General features: G+C 40.7%; 1 protein-coding gene across 2 annotated transcripts in view; it reads right to left on the reverse strand.

Moving 5' to 3' along the window:
- The window catches only part of EML6 (EMAP like 6), a 523,485-nt gene that overhangs the window by 493,176 nt on the left and 8,227 nt on the right, over positions 1-22,082 (reverse strand). For both annotated transcript variants that reach the window (XM_033938328.1, XM_033938329.1), the window contains exon 2: positions 6,019-6,178. In XM_033938328.1, coding sequence (XP_033794219.1) covers positions 6,019-6,178 — 160 coding nt within the window. The remainder of the gene's footprint in view (positions 1-6,018; positions 6,179-22,082) is intronic.

Here is a 22,082-nt window from a genome sequence, read left to right on the forward strand (position 1 = left end):
TCTTCCCACCAAGATATATGTAATGGGTTCCATTGTTCACATAATTCCGAAACCTTTTTTAATAAAAGTTTTTCATTTTTCTTTTACTGTATCTTCTATTGAATTTTTAATCCAAATTCCTAAATATTTTAATCCATCCTCTTTTCCATACAAAAGGAAATGAATCAAACATAGATTTTATGCAATGCACATTAAGCGAAAGAATTTCAGATTTATTCCAATTGATTTTATATCCTGAAAACATTCCAAATCTTTCAATCAATTCTAACAAACATGGTATAGATGAACCTGGATTGCGCAAATATAATAAATATCATCCCGCATAAGCCAGATAATTTGTATTCCCATTCTTTCAAGGGAATACCCTGTATCCCCCTTGTCTGATTAATAGCTATCAATAAGGGTTCTAAGACAATATCAAACAGCAAAGGAGATAATGGACATCCTTGTCTAACTCCTCTATGTAATTTAAAACTCTCAGATAAATTATTATTAATGTATAATCTTGCCATAGGGGAGCTATACAAAGTTTTAATCATTTTGAACAAAACCAGGACCCCACACCAAACCAATCCAAAGTCTGATACATGAATGACCATTCTACCCTATCAAAAGCTTTTTCTGCATCTAATGAAAGAGCAAAAGCTGGTTCATTCATCATTTTAGTTAAATTTAATGTATGAAATGTCAATCTTGTATTGTTAGAAGAATGTTTTGTTAGCAATGAACCTGTTTGATGTACATCAATTTATGTAAGGAAGAGCCTTTGCCAATCTTAATGCCAGTGTTTTAGCCATTAATTTTCCATCAACATTAATTAATGATATTGGCCTGTAATTTGAAACCATAGTGGGATCTTTATTTGGCTTTGGCAAAACAATCACCATAGATTCTGCCATTAGTACTTTTAATACAACCTTTATTAAGTTGAAACTGATATAAATTTAGTAAATAGGGTAATAAAGAATTTTGAAATGTTTTATAGAATTCCACAGTAAAACCATCCCCACCTGGAGCGGATCCAACTCTAAGAGACTTCAATGCTGTTTCTAATTCTTTTAATGATATAGGTTCTTCTAAACTTCTTTTTATATGATCAGGAAGCTTTGGACCCTCAAGAAGATTTAAAAATTCCATACCTTTTTGAACTTTATCAATAGAAGACTCGGAAGAATACAACTCTTTGTAAAAAGCCAAAAATTGATTTAAAATGTTATTAGTTTGATTATGCATATTTCCTTTCTCATCTTTTATTGCACTTATTTTTATTCTTCTCTTTTTTGCTTTAAGATAATTTGCAAGTAAACTTCCTGCCTTATTAGATTTTCCATAATACAAGGTTTGCAGAGAAAACAAATCTTTCCTTGCCATTTTTGAAGAAATTTCATTATATTTGCCTTTAGCCTTTAATAAAGTTTGCAAATTTTCGTGATTCCAATCATCTATTAATTTGGATTCCAGCAGTTTAATTTCTTTTTTCCAAATCTGAAAATTGTTTAATAAGTTGTTTTTTAATATACGCAGAATAAGAAATAATATTACCTCTTATAGTAGCTTTAAATGCATCCATAAGATTTCCGCATTAATATCTGCTGAGGTATTTATTTGGAAAAATTCCAAAATTTTTAACTTAATTTCTTCAAGAAAAGTTGAATCTGAAACCAATGTATTATCAAACCTCCATAATGATCTATTGTATTCATTATTATCTAGTGTAAGTGTAATCCACACTCCTCCATGATCAGACAAAATAATTGGATCAATGGAAGCTTGTGTCACTTGTTGCACTATGGAATTTGATACCAATATGTAATCAATTCTTGAAAAGATTTATGAACTGGTGAGCAAAAAGAGAACTCCTGATCATTAAAATGAAGAATACGCCATATATCTTTCAAATTACAAGTATTCACCAAATTATCTAACCCTAATGATTTTATATTTTTTGCTTGGTTTTTTATCCAAAAAGGATCCATAACAGCATTAAAATCTCCAGCTACTATTAAATTAGAAGCAGCCAGTGGGAGTATTAATTTTTGTATATTAATAAAAAAATCATTTTTGATTCGAGTTCGGGGCATAGATATTTAATAAGTCAAAGTATTATTTCCCATTCTCATTTCCGCTCGTATCCATCTCCCTAAAGGATCAAAATCTATCATTTTAAATGAAGCTAAACATTTTGTGTTCACTAATATAGCCACTCCTGCCCTTTTTCCCTATTGCGGGAGCGAAAAAACAGTGTTTCACCCAATTATCTTCTAGCTTTTTGGATTCAACCACTGATAATGTGTTCTCTTGAATATAATACACATCAGCCTGTTGCCTTTTTTAAAATGCTAACATTTTTTTTTCTCTTTTACTGGGTGATTAAGGCCATTAACATTGAGTGAAAAAATTTTAATCTCCATCAATCCAATTAATTTTTACAAAAGTTCTTCCAATTATTATAATCTGAACAAAAAACTGAAATCATTTGAAATGAATAAACACCACCTTCATTTATATCTCCCAATCCAACATCTCTACCCCAATTATCAAATCCCTTTAACCCCCCTCCCATCCCTCCCTCCCCCCCCCCTTATATTGGCTGATAAAACCTGGAACTGCACATACAAGACCAAGTAAAGCTAAACTAAAAGCTCTATACAGACTTCAATTATAAAACAATATTGTATGTAATAATCATATGTATTTTTATAAATAATTTATGTAATATTCTCAAATATATTAAAAAATCAAAATAGAAACTAAATAAAGATCTTCCACTCACATTATAAATGATAAAAAAGAATGTAAAACTCTGTCTGCCTAAAAGTATCAGACTTGTAAGAAACCTATAAATGAAAATTAAGCATTAATAATATATTTTCCTTTTTTTTAAAATTATTGTTATTATTTATTTTTAAATACATATATTCCCCTTAAATATTCTCAAGAAGCCTACTAAACCTTAAACTAGAGTCCCTTGAAAATCTTTGCTAACTGAAATCTTTTGTACTGAATTTTTATCAAAACCTCCATTAACTCATCATAACCTATGATCTAAATCTGCCACTATAAGCTCTGTATATTAATATCTTATCTTCATGAATATATTGCAATAACATATATCAGAGATTCTAATATCTTATTAAGATATGTAACAGCAAAGGAACAAATCATTTCAACTTTAAAAGTCATCCTTTGAGAAAGAGATATTAAAGGCTCACAGAGAAACAAACTGCCTTTTTCATCAACATTCCATTTCACAGTGTCCATTCAAAAATAAACAGAGCCAAACTGTCAGTTAGCAGATTCTCAAATATATTAAAGATGAATAACAAATAAAATCAAATAAAAACCAAGAAGAATCAACTCCAACTCCAGGAAGTGAATAAGTCAAATTAAATTGACATCGGCTGCTCCCTTTGATTTATAAAACATTTCCAACTTCACAGGTTCATCAAAGCTCATAGTTTTGTTGTCAATAGTTATTTTCATAATCGCAGGGTATATCAAGCCAAATCTAGCTCCCGATTTCTCTTAACTTCGGCCTCATGTCTAGAAATTTTTTCCTTTTATCTGCCGTTGGTTTTAGCGAAATCAGGAACGATGTGAACTTTGGCATCCTGACATTTTAAATTTGCATGTTCTTTAGCCATTTCTTAACACCTCTAAAACTTGCTGGTGTCTTAGCAACTTGAAAATTATAGGGCGAGGACCTTTTAAAGTATCCAGTCTTTTCAACTGGTATGCCGATGTGCACGTTCAACTTCTATCGGGTAATTGGATTTGAGGGGCAGGACTTTCATCAAAAAATTTTCCACAAATGAAACTGGATTATTTTTCTCCACCCTTCCGGTACGCCCAAAGTCTCAAATTACTCTGTCTCATGCGATTCTGGCAATCCTCAACTTCCCTGGTGAGTGTAAAGATTTTTTCTCTGTCCAGTTTTATATTGCCTTTTTTCTGCTTCAAAACTGTCCATTCTCATTTCCATTTTTGTTGTTTTAATCTCCAGCACTTCTGTTCTTTTATTTAAAGTCATTACTTCTTCCTGTATTTCATCCAGCTTTTTGGCGTTTTTTAGAAGAATTTCTTTTATCTCTTGTATTTCTTTCCAGAAATCAATGTCACTTTTCTCTCTTGACAACGGACACTTTGAGGGTGTTGCCGGCTCTGGCTTAGATCTCTTAACACTGCCAGTATTAGAAATCCCCATTTCAGACTTGTTTTGTTTTCCTGAAGCCATCACGTTGTATTTTCCTTCGTTTCTTCAGTTAAAATGAAAATTTTATTTCAGTATTTTATGTCATTAATGTCTGTATGTACAGAGCCTCTGCCCTACCCGACCATCCTCGTGCACTCCCAAGCCACGCCCCCTCAGGATATTTTAATGTAGTGTTTAAATTAATATCTTTTAAGCATGAAGGAAACATTAAAAATTACAAGAAAAGTGTACAACATGAAAATCTACTTATTTCATACTAAAAGCACAAGTTTACGATAGAAACTTTCCAGTCATTCGACACATAAGCCCCTTTTGTAAGACTTCTGAGAGTAGAATCTGCCATGCCAGTGCTAACGCCGATGCCTCCAGAGAATGATTCTTGAACTTTGATGGAGAAGACAATATGGTTGATAATGAAGAGGACCTGAAAAGCTTCTCCTGCTGTAAACGCATAGCCTTCAAAGAGCGCTTTTGAAGACTAGAACAGCAGAGACAAGTGTCGACTCGGTGTTCAGGACCAAGACACTGAAGGCACCAGCTGTGCAGGTCAGTGATGGAAATGGCCCTGTTGTACCTAGTAGACATATATAACCTCTTCAATCAACTCACTGCCAGTAAGCTTAAAGCAATAAATAATAGCAGTGTTATATAGTATTGTTTAAAGTTCATTCCATTTATAGTCTAAACTATTTCTTCGGTTTGTTTCAGATTATGCCAACTTCCAATTTTTCACAGTGCTCTTTGGTTGGGGTATATACCGGCCAATTGATCCTCATCAGGCTTGATTTCTTCAAACCATTTGTTATTTCTTGTTCATCTAATAAATGATTCAAAAGTGTGTTCAAAGTGCATTCAAGGTGCTTATTCAATGTAATAAATACATTATACAATTTTTAAATCTTATTGTTTTCTACTTAGGGGTCCTTTTATCAAGCTACGGTAGGGGTTTAACGCACATAATAACGTGCATTAAACTGCCTGCCGCGCTAGCCGCTAACACCTGCATTGAGCAGGCGTTAGTTTTTTAGCCGGCCGCAGGGATTAGCGCGTGATGAAATGTCCGACGCGCTAACCCCGCTAGCGCGGCTTGATAAAAGGAGCCCTTAGCTTATCGTGCTTATCATGCTTGCAAATTGCATGAGCCGCTATTGACTTATCTCAACGTCGTACCAAGTTGTACCAAGAACAGTTTTTAAACCCATCGGAAGGCTTAAACATTGATGGAAAAATAGCCGCAGCAAGATCAAAGGGCTCAATTTTAACGGAGGTTGAGGCAAGAGGAACCCGCTAAAACAATTGATGCAACAAGTCTACAAAGAGGCCCAAAGGCCCTCAAAAAATGGAAAACAAAAAATAATTTGAGGAACACAAATTAAATTACTAGGAAAACAAAATAATAAGAAAATATCCGGTAAAAAGGATGGGAAGGTAGGAAAAAGGGTAGAAAATCATGTGTTTAGAGACACTCCAAAACACAACTTCTTAACTCCGAGGAAGACTATCCTCCTCTTCTACAAAGCCGTTACCGCGCGGCAGCCACAAGCTGACATCAGGCAGGAACGCACTAGTGTATGCATGTACAATGCAGTCTCGATATTATGTGTGCACAAACAGCAGATACAATTTTTGTATGGATAAGATAATTATATAACGTTTTACATTTGTATCCAGTGGTGGCACTTTTATGTTTATTGCCACTGAATATACACATTATTTTATACAAATATTTCCCCAATGAAAATTTACCAAATACATAACTATAGTACCTTTCAAAGGAAGGCAAAATGAAAATAGAAGATACGCACCTGTCCATCTGAATCAAAAGCCAAACAGGCAATTCCATGTGTGTGTATATCTTTGAGAATAGAAACAGTCTGTACACTGTAAGAATCCCAAATACAAATGTAGGGGTCCTTTCCAACCTGTCCAGTTGCAACCAAGACTTTGTCTGGGTGTAAAGCAAGGCTGAAAGAAAAAATAGCTTGAAATCAAACATAGGGGTTTTCTAATACAATTAATGCTAAAAAAAATGTTTTAGCATATATATTAGTAAAAATGTAAAGGATTATTTTCAAAGCTATTTCTATAAATAAAACAGAAACTGCATGGTGCTCAGGTAAAATGTATATATATAATACAATTTAGTACTCTGTACAGCGCTGCGTACGTCTGGTAATGCTAGAGAAATAATTAATAGTAGCAGTATGCACTTTTACTCACAAGTATAGTTAAGGGGAAGGAGTTGCACTTCAAGGAATACTTTTGGATTTTCAAAGAATATACAGAAAATTTTCTGAATTTCCCTAACTTTTATAGGTATCATCAATCCTATATTATGCACCAAGGTATGTATTGGGTCCTCCCAGAGCTCTTGGAACAGTTTCCGATTGGTTATGGATTGAAAGATCGCTCATGTTTCCACTTAGACTTGGTCTTCTTCTTAGTATCAAAATGCCTAGAATATGAAAAGATAACAAAATATTAATGGACACTTGGAAAACTATACGATTTGTGGATAAATTAACTCCTGTTCCTATTGGAAAGTCTATACATCAAACTATATGGGTAAACTCCAAGATTCAAATAGGCGGGTTTAAGATTGTCTGGAAGGATTGGATTAAAGCAGATATACAATCCTTAGAGGATGTTATTTCTAATGGTAAGCTGCTTGATTTTTCACAATTGCAGCATAAATATGGTCTTGATAAAAAACAAAATTATAAATGGTTGCAATTGAAGCAGGCTATTCAGGTAGGGTTCCCTGAATGGAAATCACTTAATCAATTTAGCTTGGAATTCCTATGCTTTCAGGCAGACTTTCTGGGATACCAGGCCGCACAGTGGTATAAAGTATTATCTAATTATTTGAATAAGAAACCAAAAAATGGACTTAGGGATATTTGGAGCATTGAGATTAAGCATCAAATTAATGCATCTCAATGGCCACGTATTTGGTCTTGGAGGATGAGATGTACAATGTCTGCGTCTATGAGGCAAACATGGTTTTTCTTGTTGCATAGAGCATTCTGGACCCCTGTTCGTTTACAAAAATTGGACTGCTCTAAGTCTAATAGATGTTGGCATTGTCATATTGAAGTTGGAACTTTGGATCATTTGTTATTTCATTGTCCATTTATTAAGGCCTTTTGGTTTTCGATTTGGGACCAAGTTAATCTTATGATGGAAAATCATGTGACACTGTCTTATGATACGGCTTTGTTTGGAATGTCTATGAGGGCTAAATGTCAAATATCTTCTGCTAATAATAAGCTTTTGATGATTCTTACGGGTGTGGCTATTCAACAGATAATATATAATTGGAAGAATTGTACCAGATTAAATTATAATTTCTGGTGGAATTCAGTATGCCATTTATATAAAATGGAAAGATTGATTGCAGTACAAAAAGGATATTTTAATAAGTTTAAGGATGTGTGGGGGCCATTAATAAGGTATTATAATGATTAATGACTATTTGTTACTTTTCCTTATGGGTTATTATTGGAGGAAAGGGGGGAGGGTGGGTCATGATAATTCAATATTAAATATAGAGAATGTTATTGTATATTATAGTATTTTATGTATATGATTGATTAGGTGGGAGGGTGATAAAACTTATTTTAATAATTATTACAATATTTCAAGTGATGTGATGTTTTATTGTAAAAATTTCTGTACACTTGATGTTGAATTTAAAATGAATAAAGATTTATATTAAAAAAAAAAGTACAGCGTGTACATGTTACAAATTCCCTTTTTAAAATGACCTAAAGTCACATGGTTGGTTAGCATGAGAAATTTGAGTTTAAGTCCACCAGTGGTCCAGATCATCCTATCCCACCCCAATTTTCCCAATACATATTGGGTTTGCCAGTAACTTTCAACATCATCCATGATCCCTCTTTCTTTCAGGGGCTCAATGGCCCAAACAATATACCTCCCTCCACCCAACAAGAACAATAGCAGTTGCTCAGTGATACAAACATACACACACACACACACACACACACACACACAAACTGACTAAAGATCAAGGGGGTCTTCATGTATGGATACTAACTCCAGATAGCCTGGGATCACTTGGGTGCCATGAGCAGGAGCAGACGCTGATTGCAGAGAGGAATCGATAAGAGTGATTGGGTGTTGGTGAACTGACTATACGGCAACAAAATCTAAACATCGGGAGAAGGATCAGATGAAGTTGCCGGAAGCCAAAATGACGGATCCCTCTGTGCCATAGTTACCATCTGTGTGCTCGGCGTGGACGGTGGAAACAACAGCCAAAGTCACGGCAGCAGTAGAAGTCATTCTTGATTTTTAAAAAACTACAAAAGCTCTACGAGAGATTTCATAGAGGGGCCTTCAACTACTAAAAAAGTTGGGGTGGTTATCTTATTCTGGAAGTGTATACAGGTAGTTAAGAATTCTGTAGTATCGGAGGCCACCGGCTGTTATATCCTGGCACATGTCTCCTTCAATGGGCAGGAGCAGCTTCTGGTCAATGTTTATGGCCCCAATATTTATGAGAAAAAATTTTATAGTACCCTCATACAAGCCATTCAGGCATTTGGGGATGTACCTGTGATCATGGGATGAGACTTTAACACAGTATTTGACCTGTTTTTAGATAGATCTCAACCAGGAGGGGTTGCTCCTTTGGAGTATACTCAGGGTGTTTCTTTGGTGTGTGACACTTTTGAATTATCAGATGGTTGGAGATTCTTGAATCCTGTGGAATGGGATTACCCCACATGTCGCATGCCCATGGAACCCAATCGAGGATTATCTTCTGTCGTCGACTTCCTTCTCCTCTCAGTTACAATCTGCGAGCATATTGTTTGTTTGTATTTCAGACCATGCCTTGATGTGGCTGGATATTGAGGATGTCCCCATTTGCTCAAGATCACATTGGAGGTTTCCCAGGTCTCTCTATTATGATTTGAAATTTTGAGATTTTCTCCTTAATAAATGGAAAGATTTCTCTGAGCATAAGGATTATATATCACAACCCTCCTTATTTTGGGAAGCTGCCAAGGCCATGTTACTTGGTGAAATTATTTCCTATTATACACACAAAAAAACAGTTCTTGGCAGTTTCGCCAATGGGAGGGCAAGGTTCGTATGACACACTATTTCTATGGTAGTCATCTTACCCCATCAGCAGAAGTGGAGTGGCTTTCTTCTCAGGCTACCCTTAATCAGTTGCTTCATGATAGAGCAAAAAAAAAAAAAATCAGCTCAATACTATTGTTATCAGTTCTACAAACTTGCCAATAAGCTGGGGTCCCTGCTGGCTAGATTGATCACTAAAGAGCAAGGCTCTCGGCGAGTCTTACAAATTTATTCAGTAACAGGGGATCTAGTTTGTTTGGAAGGGGAGATTCTTAATGTGTTCAGAGACTTCTGCACTACTTTATATGCTCCGCCTGTTGAACCCCCTTTTGACAGAGAAATGTATCTGTCAAATTTATCTTTGCCTAGGGTGGCAGCTCACTAACAAACTAGTCTCAATGTCATCATCATCTCTGAGAAGGAGATGTATTATAATATTCAAAATAGTATTTTGGGTAAAGCTCCAGGATTAGATGGGCTCATTGCAGAATTCTTATAAGATTCTTAATTCAGCTATAGCAGGTTGTCTGGCAGAGGTCTTTAATTCTCATTTGGATAAAGAATCGTAACCTGACTCTGCGGGAAGCTTTAATAATTGTTCTTCTGAAGTCAGGAAAAGAACCTGACTCTTCCGATCTCTTTATCATCTTTTAAGGCTAAGCTTTTTGCCAAGATACCAGCTAATCGGTTTTCTAGAGTCTTACCTAGCCTTTTAGCCTCCCCTCAGGTTGGTTTTGTGAAAGGATGTAGGATAGCGAGTAACCTTCCGCAAATTGTGCTTTTGCTGGAAAAGGTGAAATGTGACTCCACTCCATTGATGCTCAAGACCTTCGACAGAGTTCAGTGGCCTTTCTTGTTTGCTGTCTTGAGGGCCTATGGTGTATTGGGGGCCTTTGTAGTGAGAGTGTGAGCGCTCTATTGTTTGCCACGAGAAGTATTAGGAATTAATGGCAGGTATTCTTTGTCTTTTTCAGTTGGACGAAGCACAAGGCAGGGTTGCCCATTATCCTCCCTCCTTTTTGTTTTGGTATTGGATTCCTTGATTAGTGATATTCTGGGGAATCCAGAGATTGAGAGTATACAGTTGAGCACAGCAGAGTTTAAGATTTCTACTTTTGCAGACGACTTATCGGTACATCTAACTAATCCGACTCAATCTCTCTCAGTGTTAATAGATCTTTTTGCTGAATTTGGGGATTATTCAGACTTCAAGTTGAACTTATCTAAAACTGAATATCTGGCAACTGAGGGAGATTGGAGCATTCAAATCCCACTGGGGAGTCTTTTCGATATTTGAGTATATAACTGTATATGAACCCAAGTAATTTGTATAAAATCAATATTTGTCCTCTATTTATAACGAAGGGCTATTTTCAGAGATGGGTGGCTTTGCTTCTCTTTGATGGGATGTATTAGGTTATTTTCCCAAAGTGGCTCTATTGTCTTCAGATCCTACCCCTCTATTTGTTGAAAAGGGATGTGCAATCTCTACATAAACTTTTGTGTAGATTTTGTTGGAAGGAGGGGCATAGGGCGAAGATGAGGTGGCTCTTTCTTCATGGAAACTGGAGAAGGGGTGGCCTGGGACTTCCTGATATAAAACTTTACAACATGGCCTGTCAATTACACCATTTAAGTGATTAGATTCATAATACTGATTATTACACCCCGCTAGAGATGGAACAGGCTATATGTCACTCCCGGCATCTGTTATATATCTTACAGGCTAGAGTTGCGGCTTTGCCACCATCTCTCCGATTTTCTGTACTTATTCGATCGATCGCAAAACTGTGGGCTGACTTGGAGAAAATTTCATCCACACAGCAGCTGCCTTCTGCCGATTAGGGACAATGGGGATTTTCAGCCAGGTACGGACAACCCTCAATTTCGGGTTTTGCAGGATTGTGGCTTACAACAACTTAAGCATGTGGTGACTTTGGAGGGACGTTTGCAGAGTTTGGAGGCCCTCTGTGGTCCTGATGCTACACTGTGAGACCGGTTTGCTTATCTGCAACTTCAACATTATGTCCTGTCTTTGCCAGCTTTATCTTTGCACTTGTCGGCAGCGACATTAGTGGAAGCTCTGTTAGAGCCCCTACCGGTTAAATTACCTTCTGTTTCGCTCTTTCATAAAAGATTAGTGCTTGGATTGCCTATGAGAGTTACGGGAATGTCAATATAGATTCTGTTACTGGACTTATATTTCCCAGTCTCAGCTTTTCCATATGGGAGGGATAGCAAAGGAGACATGTATCAAGTATCAGATGGCGGTGGGATCTTTTCTACATGCCTTTTGGGATTATGCACTGATTCAATTCTTTTGGAGATCACTGGTTCACTATATGGATAGTTTATTGGGCCAATCTGTGGGGTTCTATCTGTTGGGGATTTTAATGGGGAAAACAGTGGCTTTGGGTATAAAGGGCAGGGGAGACTCATGATAGACTAATAGTAAACCTTTCAATGAGGCCTTTGCAAACTTTTTAAAGGTGTCTGAAGACTCTTTCGCTCCAAAAATATTTTAGTGAATTCTTTCCATATTTAGTCAAACTTAGGGTTACTAGACATCCGGATTTCCACGGACATGTCCTCCTTTTGAGGACATGTCCGGGGGTCCAGACGGCTTTTCAAAACCCGGCACTTTGTCTGGGTTTTGAAAAGAAATTTGCGTCGGGAGGGGGCATCCGCGCCTGCGCAGATGCAATGTGGTGACATTATGCGCACACATGGATGCGCATGGTCATTGCATCACATGCCTGTATGCCTTCTTGCCCGATGAACAGGCAGAAGGGTATGGGGCTGGGGCGTAACGTGGCAGGGATGGGTGGAACTGGGCGGGCTAGGGGGCGGGTCTAGTCAAACTTATGTGCATTGGCTTGATCACATGATCTTTTTGCATATTCATCACTGTGCTCTGAAGGGGTTCTAAAGGGACCAGACTCATTCCTTCAGGCACTTGCCTGCAGCCGTAAACCATACCCAGGGCCTGCTCAAATAGGAACACCTGCCATCTTCTGATGATATCAGAAGAGGAGACTTCGATTTTTTGACCTTCCGTAACAGTTTGAAAGCTTATTTTTTAGATGGGCCTTCCCAGATCTGGGCAGTTTGTAGTTCAGATATAGTTTGATTTTTATTTGTTTTAGGTTATAGGATTGAGGCTGTGTTGTTATTACTTGTATATCATTATTTGATTGCTCTGTTTTATTTATGTATGTAATTTTGTAACCCACATAGATCTTGGATATGTGGGATAAGCACAGTTACTTACCGTAACAGTTGTTATCCAGGGACAGCAGGCAGATATTCCCACATATGGGTGACGTCACCGACGGAGCCCCGCAGCGGACAGCCTCGAAAGCAAACTTGCTTGAAGATCTCGAACTTTCGAGTACTGCACCGCGCCTGCGCGCGTGCCTTCCCGCCCGAACTAGGGGGCGCATCTCCTGAGAGGATCCTCAGTTCAGATACCTAGCCAAGAAGCCAACCAGGGGAGGTGGGAGGGTTGTGGGAATATCTGCCTGCTGTCCCTGGATAACAACTGTTACGGTAAGTAACTGTGCTTTATCCCAGGACAAGCAGGCAGCATATTCCCACATATGGGTGACCTCCAAGCTAAGTAAAAAGGGATGGAGGGAAGTTGGCAATTTACGAAAAAAGATTTTGCAAAACAGATTGGCCAAAATGGCCATCCCTCCTGGATAAAGTATCCAGACAATAATGAGAGGTGAAAGTATGAACCGAGGACCAAGTGGCAGCCTTGCAGATTTCCTCAATAGGAGTTGATCGGAGGAAAGCTACAGATGCCGCCATAGCTCTAACTTTATGGCCCGTCACTCGACCTTGCAGAGGAAGACCAGCCTGAGCATAGCAAAAAGAAATGCAAGCAGCCATCCAGTTGGAGATGGTACGCTTTGATATAGGACGACCCAACCTGTTTGGATCAAAGGATATGAAAAGTTGAGGAGATGTTCTGTGAAGCTGAGTGCGTTGCAGGTAGAAAGCCAAAGCACGTTTACAGTCCAAGGTATGAAGAGCCGCCTCTCCTGGGTGAGAATGAGGCTTTGGAAAAAATACAGGCAGAACAATAGACTGATTGATGTGAAATTCTGAAACAACTTTAGGCAAGAATTTAGGATGAGTACGGAGAACAACCTTGTCATGGTGAAAAACTGTGAAAGGTGGATCAGCCACTAGCGCTTGTAACTCACTGACACGACGAGCAGAAGTGAGGGCGATCAGGAACACAGCTTTCCAAGTGAGATACTTGAGATGAGCTTTGTCAAGTGGTTCAAAAGGAGATTTCATAAGTTGAGCTAAAACAACATTGAGATCCCAAACCACAGGAGGTGGTTTAAGAGGAGGATGGAGATTGAGAAGTCCTTTCATAAAACGAGAAATCATAGGATGTGCAGAAAGGGATTTTCCATCCAAAGGCTGATGAAAAGCAGCTATAGCACTAAGGTGGACTCGGATAGATGTAGTCTGAAGTCCAGATTGAGATAAATGAAGTAAATAGTCCAGAACTGATGTCAATGAAGCAGATCTGGGAAGTAAATTATGTGTAGAACACCAAGCAGAGAATCTTGTCCACTTTTGACCATAACATTGTCTAGTTGATGGTTTTCTGGAAGCAAGTAAAATATCTTGCACAGACGGAGAGAATTGAGAAAAGTCTGTTAAAGAGAAAGGTACCAAGCTGTCAAATGTAGAGACTGTAGATTGGGATGAAGCAAAGATCCTTGATTCTGCGTGAGTAGAGAAGGAAATATTGGTAGAAGTAGAGGCTCCCTGGTGCTGAGTTGAAGTAGAAGGGAGAACCAAGGTTGCCTGGGCCACCGAGGAGCTATCAGAATCATGGTGGCATGGTCTGATTTCAACTTGACCAGAGTCTTGAGAATCAGAGGAAACGGAGGAAAAGCATAAAGGAACTGATTCCTCCAGTCCAGTAGAAACGCATCCGCTTCGAGACGTTGAGGAGTATAGATGCGGGAGCAAAATTGAGGCAGTTTGAAGTTGAGAGGTGACGCAAACAGATCTATCTGCGGAGTCCCCCAACGAGCAAAAATTTGGCGAAGAGTAGGAGAATTGAGTGTCCATTCGTGAGGTTGTAGAAGACGACTCAATTTGTCCGCCAAACAGTTGTGTTGACCCTGAATGTAAACTGCTCTGAGGAAGATGTTGTGGAGAATCGCCCACTGCCACAATTTCAGAGCCTCTTGACAGAGGGAGTGAGATCCCGTCCCTCCCTGTTTGTTGACATAATACATGGCTACTTGATTGTCAGTACGTACTAGAATCACCATGTCGTGAAGTAGATGCTGAAAAGCTTTGAGAGCATAGAATATCGCTCTGAGTTCCAACAGATTTATAGGACACCTCCGGTCTGCTTGGGTCCAGAGCCCCTGAGTGCAAAGACCGTCCACATGGGCTCCCCATGCATACATTGACGAGTCGGTTGTGAGGACCTTCTGATGAGGAAGAGGGTAAAACAGTAAACCTCTTGAAAGATTCAAAGAGAGCATCCACCAACGGAGAGACTTCTTTAATGAAGGAGTGATGGAAATCAGTCGAGTTGGTGGATCCACTGATTGTTGCCATTGAGATGCCAGTGTCCATTGAGGAATGCGAAGATGAAGCCTGGCAAAAGGAACCACATGAACTGTAGAAGCCATGTGACCTAGCAGAACCATCATTTTCCTTGCTGGAACAGTGGAAAGTTAGAAGAATTGTTGAGAAATGTGAAGGAGTGCATCCTGACGTGGTTGTGGAAGGTATGCTCTCAAATTGATAGTGTCCAGAGTTGCTCCTATGAACTGGAGAGACTGAGAAGGAGTCAGTTGAGATTTGGGAAAATTGATGTGAAATCCCAGACTTTGAAGAAAAAGAATAGTCTGTTGGGTCGCTACAATAACCCTTGAAAGAGAGGGAGCCTTGATGAGCCAGTCGTCTAGGTATGGAAATACTTGGAGACCCTGGTTGCGAAGAGCTGCAGCCACAACCACAAGGCATTTTGTGAAAACTCTGGGGGAAGAAGCCAGTCCGAAGGGGAGAACTCTGTACTGAAGATGAAGATTTCCTACTTGGAATCTGAGGTACTTGCGAAATGCTGGATGAATGGGGATATGAGTATAGGCCTCTTTGAGATCGAGGGAGCACATCCAATCCCCTTGATCCATCAAGGAATATAGAGTTGGCAGAGTGAGCATTCGAAATTTCTCTTTGACTAGATATTTGTTGAGAGCTCTGAGATCCAAAATCGGTCGCAAATCCCCCGTCTTTTTGGGAACTAGAAAATAACGGGAGTAAAATCCCGAGTTCCTTTGGGAGAGAGGAACTTCCTCCACTGCTCGCAGGAGAAGAAGAGCCCGAGCTTCTTGAAGAAGAAGAGGCAGATGTGACTGATTTGAAAGACACTCTCTTGGATGGCGATCTGGAGGCACCTGAAGGAGTCGAAGAGAGTATCCCTCTCGTATGATGGTAAGTACCCAGATATCTGATGTTATGAGCTCCCATTGATGATAAAAATTGGACAGGCGACCCCCTATGGGGAGGGGAGAATTTGGAAACAGAGAAATTTGAATGCTCAAGTCGAGATTGTCAAAAAGACTGAGCAGGCTTAGTGGTAGCAGGGGTCTGTGACTTTTGTTGTCGTTGTTGTGGAGGAGGCCGACGAGCAGGAGGTCTAGAAAATGCAGGAGTTGTTTTCTGAGGATAGCGACGTGGAGTTTGTTTGAAACCTCTAGTTGGTACAGATTTAGGTTTTGGACGAATGAGGGAAGCAAAAGAGCGCTCATGTTCTGAAAGACGCTTTGTAGCTGCCTCAATTGAGTCATCGAATAATTCATTTCCTTGACAAGGAAGATTAGCCAATCTATCCTGAAGGTTAGGATCCATGTCCACTATCCGTAACCATGCTAATCTACGCATGGCTACTGCAAATGCCGAGACTCTAGAAGAGAGTTCAAAGGCATCATAGGAAGCTTGTAGCATGAAAAGTCTCAACTGGGAAAGAGTCTTAAGTATATTTTTAAATTCTGATAGACGATTGGTAGAGATGTCCGGGTAAAAGGAAGACAAAATCTTTAAAAAATGATTGAAATAGGACGTAAAAATGTAATTATAATTCAGAACTCTATTTGCCATCATAGAATTCTGGTATAAACGTCGACCAAATTTATCCATGGTACGGCCTTCCCTACCAGGGGGAACTGAAGCGTAAATTTTGGAGGGATGTGCTTTCTTTAATGATGACTCTACCACTAGAGATTGATGAGAAAGTTGAGACTTTTCATATCCTTTAGATGGAACCGTTCTGTAACGAGATTCCAATTTAGATGGGATAGCAGTGATCGAATAAGGAGTTTCCATATTGCGAGTGAAGGTCTGCTGGAGAACAGGAGTCATCGGCAATCTGAGTGACTCTTTAGGAGGATGGGGAAGCTCCATATCCGCCAAGTACTCAGGAGTATATTTAGAGTCTGAATGAAGGTCTAGCTTGAGAGCTTGGCCCATATCAAAAATAAATTTGGCAAAAGAAACTGATTTTGGGTCAGATGATTCTTCAGGAGAGCCACTGCGAGATTTAGGTTGAACTGAGTAGGATGGAGAATTTTCTCTAGAGTATGTGGAAAGGTCCGATTCCATACGCATAGTGGCAGAAGAAGCTGTACTGTGAAGTGAAGTAAGAGAATGTTTCCTCTTCAGACTCCTGGATGGAGAAGTACCCGGTGTACGTGGCACAGAATGAGTCGAGGTGTGTGGAGAACTGTCTCGACGGACTGGCTTCGATGGGGTTCTGGATCGAGAAGGGCTTCGAGTGGAGGCTCGATGTCGAGATCCCTGCTTCGTCTTCGAAGAACGAGACAAAGAAGCCTCGGTATCCAAGGTCGAAGACTCCCTCCGAAGCTTGGAGGCAACATGCTTCGACCGATGCTTCGGAGGAGGTGAGCCCGTAGACGACTCCGATGAAGAAATGTTCTTCGGTGTTCGGGATCGGCTTCGGGAGACTGGAAGCTCCGGTTGAGTAACAGGCTGGTCAGCCCGAGGCAAGGTCGAGGACGGGACCAGTTGAGCCACTAAAGAAGTAATCTGAGTAGTGAGGATAGATTTTAACATGTCCTCCAGCATCGGCACCGAGACAGAAGGTTCTGACCTCGTATGTGCAGCAGTACGCTCCGAAGAGGGCGACCTCGAAGGTGAGTATTCCCTTATCTTGGAGGTACGCTTTGAAAGTGGGCGCGCCGAGGACTCTGGTGGCTTTTTGGATACGGCACCTGAAAGGGAACTCGGAGACTTACCCCCCCGTAGAAGGCTTCGTGGAAGACGTCGTCTTCGAGGCAACCAAAGTAGAAGAGGTCGAGGCCTTCGAGACCGAAACTCCAGCCGGAGTCTGGGTCGAGGCCTTCGAGACCACAGGTGTCGAGGTCGTCGGAGTCGATGCCTTCGAGACCGGTGCAGCCGCCACGGTCGAGGCCGGCTCCGAAGATTGCTCCATACCGAAAAGTTGAAAAAATTGAGCACAACGCCGCCGAAAAGCTCGTGGAGTGAGGGTAAAGCAGCGATGACAATCTTCTGGGGAATGAGAAGAACCCAGGCACTGTAAACAACGGCAGTGGGGATCGGTGACCGAAATCACGCGATTACACTGTCGACAACGTTTAAACCCGGTAAGAGGCCGGGACATGGAAAAAATAAAGTCCGTGTCGAACGAAGGAGCCTAGGCCTAGGCCCAAAGCTCGACGGCCGAACTGAAAAGGAAAAAAGTATAAACTTTTTTTTTTTTTTTTTAACGAAAAAGAAAAGAAGAAAGATAAAATGAACACAGCGACCGACTCTTAAAATAAAAGAAAACAGCCACGGTGATGAGAAGGCAATGCTGCAGAGAAAGAAAACGTGTCTTCTTGTCTCCGCGGAAATAAACGAACTGAGGATCCTCTCAGGAGATGCGCCCCCTAGTTCGGGCGGGAAGGCACGCGCGCAGGCGCGGTGCAGTACTCGAAAGTTCGAGATCTTCAAGCAAGTTTGCTTTCGAGGCTGTCCGCTGCGGGGCTCCGTCGGTGACGTCACCCATATGTGGGAATATGCTGCCTGCTTGTCCTGGGATAATAAATGTTTTAAATAAATAAGATATCCCAAGCGCCTTAGTTGAGGAATACCACCACCCATCTCAGCCACCAGTACATTCCATTCCTCTTCCACTAGCCTAGTTCCAGGGCCTGCTCAAATAGAAACACTCACTGCCTCTTGATGGGAAGGGTACTCATGTCCTGGACACCTCCAAGATTGCCTCTTAGTCAACCATGGCCTCATCAGCCACCAGTGTATACTGTATTCCATTTGCTGGCTCTTGATGAAGTCAGTGGAGGAGAGCTTCAATATCCCAGGCATCTCCAAGATCACCTCTCAGGGAATAGAACTATACTCATATTGTGAGAAAAGTATTGTGAGAGGAGGAATAGCTGAAAAACATTGGTACATTTTACTCCTCCTGCTCAAATACAAATGTATTTATTATTTCCCCCTTTGCTACATGCTGCATCTTGTACAGATGAATATATTTCTCAGTATAAAACTAATGCCTTATTTCAAACACTTTACTGATGAGTACTTTTCTGAATCTGTTTCTCTTTATAGAATTTTGTTACACCTTGATTTAAGCTCTAACCTATCTATTCAATCACAAAGATCAACTAAATTTACCACCAATATCTTTCCAAAAAAATGTAGTAAAAAATATCTGCAAAATATCTAAATGCTATTAGGAACAAAGACTATCAGAAAAATCCAGTGAATTACATTATAAATAATTCACCAGAAAAAAAAAATAGAAAATAAGGCATGGGCAGCTGCTGTCTTTCATCTTGGCTAAGTAGCTTGTTTGCTCAAGGGCTACCATTAATTTCTCATAAGATGGAAAGCGAGTACTAAATATATTGTGACAGATAGGGAAAATACTTCAAGTACCTGTATGTAAACCACTTTGAGTGTAGTTGTGAAAAACTACAAAACGGCGATATACAAGTCCCAATCTCTGTGCCTAAATTGATTTAAGATGTAGTAGCATGAACCATTTTTTCTTCTCTTTTGTTCTTTATTGTTACATTATTCACCCTGCTTTCCTTTACAGCAAAATATGCATAACAAAGGATTAAACACTTTCCACAGATTCAAGCTAAGTCTACAAATAACAGTAATTTTCCATCTTTTGCATCACAACTTCATAATATCAATGATATGTTCATTTTAAGCACAGCAGCTCCTGTGGTGCAAGAGGGCCTATTTACATCTGATCCAGGCGCAGAAGTGAAAAACTGCAGGTGGAGCTAGGTCTCCCAGTGAAGTAGCGCAGTCACAGAAAAAATCCGGAGTGGATTCCTTCTGCATATGGCATGCGGCCATTGAGCTACAACCCACTTGTCTAGAATGCAGGGCTGTGGAGTCGGTAGATAAATGTTCCGACTCCGACTCCTCAGTTTTTTGTACTTCAGACTCCGACTCTGACTCCAGGTACCCGAAATTTCCTCCGACTCCGACTCCACAGCACTGGTTAATTTTCAGATCGTTAAAATGGAATGTCAAGTTGAGAGAAATAAGCATTTTCGACACCACCTTCTTTTTGCTTTTAATCAAGGTTCTAAGGCCGCAGAAGCTGCTCGCAACTTTTGTGCTGTGTATATAGTGGGTGCTATAGCTGAAAGAATCGCTCGTGATTGGTATGCCAAGTTCAAAAATGGAGTCGGTAGATAAATGTTCAGACTCCGACTCCTCAGTTTTTTGTACTTCTGACTCCGACTCCGACTCCAGGTACCCGAAATTTCCTCCGACTCCTCGACTCCGACTACATAGCCCTACTGGAATGTCTCACCTATTGCACTGGAAATCCCTTTAAATATGTCCATAATTGTATGGTTTTTAACATGATAAGAAACCCAGATTTCTATTAAGTCCTATCTCATTATGTCATTAATGTGGTCCTGAAAGTGCTCTCCCACAGAGGTGTCACCTCATGTGTGTATACAAGCAGACTCTCAGTTATCCGGCACCCATGGGGATTGGTAGATGCCGGATAAAGCAATGTTACTTACCGTAACAGTTGTTATCCAGGGACAGCAGGCAGCTATTCTCACTAGTGGGTGATGTCATCCGACAGAGCCCCGATACGGACATCTTGCAAGCATGTCTTGCTTGAAGAAACTCAGAAGTTTCGAGATGCCCGCACCGCGCATGCGCCAGTGCCTTCCCGCCCGATGTACCGGGCGCGTCTCCTCAGTTCAGGTAGCTAGCCTGAGAAGCCAACCCAGGGGAGGTGGGTGGGACGTGAGAATAGCTGCCTGCTGTCCCTGGATAACAACTGTTACGGTAAGTAACATTGCTTTATCCCAGGACAAGCAGGCAGGTATTCTCACTAGTGGGTGACCTCCAAGCTAACCCCAATGGGATGGTGGGAGAGTTGGCAACTTAAGAGAACAAATTTTGTAACACTGTTTGGCCAAACTGTCCATCCCGTCTGGAGAAAGTATCCAGACAATAATGAGAGGTGAATGTATGAACCGAGGACCAAGTGGCAGCCTTACAAATCTCCTCAATCGGTGTCGATCTGAGGAAGGCTACAGAGGCTGCCATTGCTCTGACCTTATGGGCTGTGACCTTACAGGGAAGGGATAATCCAGCCTGGGCATAGCAAGAAGAGATACAAGCCGCCATCCAGTTGGAGATGGTGCGCTTCGATACCGGTCGTCCCAACTTGTTTGGATCAAAGGAGACGAAAAGTTGAGGAGCAGTTCTGTGTGGCTTTGTGCGATCCAAGTAGAAAGCTAGAGCACGTTTACAGTCCAGAGTGTGCAAAGCAGATTCCCCAGGATGAGAATGAGGCTTTGGAAAGAACACCGGAAGCACAATGGATTGGTTGATGTGAAATTCAGAGACCACTTTAGGTAAGAATTTTGGATGAGTACGGAGAACCACCTTGTCATGATGGAATACGGTGAACGGTGGATCCGCAACTAGGGCCTGAAGCTCACTGACCCGACGAGCTGACGTGAGGGCCACTAGAAAAACCACCTTCCAGGTGAGATACTTGAGTGGAGCCGTGTTGAGAGGTTCAAACGGAGGCTTCATAAGATGAGACAGGACAACATTGAGATCCCAAACCACAGGAGGAGGTTTGAGAGGAGGGTTGACATGAAAAAGCCCTTTCATAAATTTGGAAACCACAGGATGAGCAGACAAAGGTTTCCCTTGTAGAGGCTGATGGAAAGCCGCAATAGCACTCAGGTGGACTCGTATAGAGGTAGACTTGAGGCCAGACTGGGACAGATGTAGAAGATAATCCAATACAGAAGATAGGGAAGCTCGCTGAGGTTCCGTGGCATTGGAAATACACCAGGAAGAGAATCTAGTCCATTTTTGGGAATAGCATTGTCGAGTAGCAGGCTTCCTGGAAGCCTCCAAGACCTCCCTCACTGCTTGAGAGAACTGGTGAGGAGTTATGTTGAAAGGAACCAAGCTGTCAGGTGGAGGGACTGCAGATTGGGATGAAGTAGTGAACCTTGATGTTGAGTGAGTAGTGAAGGAAACACTGGAAGAAGTACTGGCTCCCTGCTGCTGAGTTGAAGTAGAAGGGAGAACCAAGGTTGTCTGGGCCACCGAGGAGCAATCAGAATCATGGTGGCATGGTCTAATCTCAATTTGACTAGAGTCTTTTGAATGAGAGGAAAAGGAGGAAACGCATATAGGAAACGTTTGCTCCAATCCA

Source organism: Geotrypetes seraphini, chromosome 3 (assembly GCF_902459505.1).
Source record: "Geotrypetes seraphini chromosome 3, aGeoSer1.1, whole genome shotgun sequence".
NCBI classification, from domain to species: Eukaryota; Metazoa; Chordata; class Amphibia; order Gymnophiona; family Dermophiidae; genus Geotrypetes; species Geotrypetes seraphini.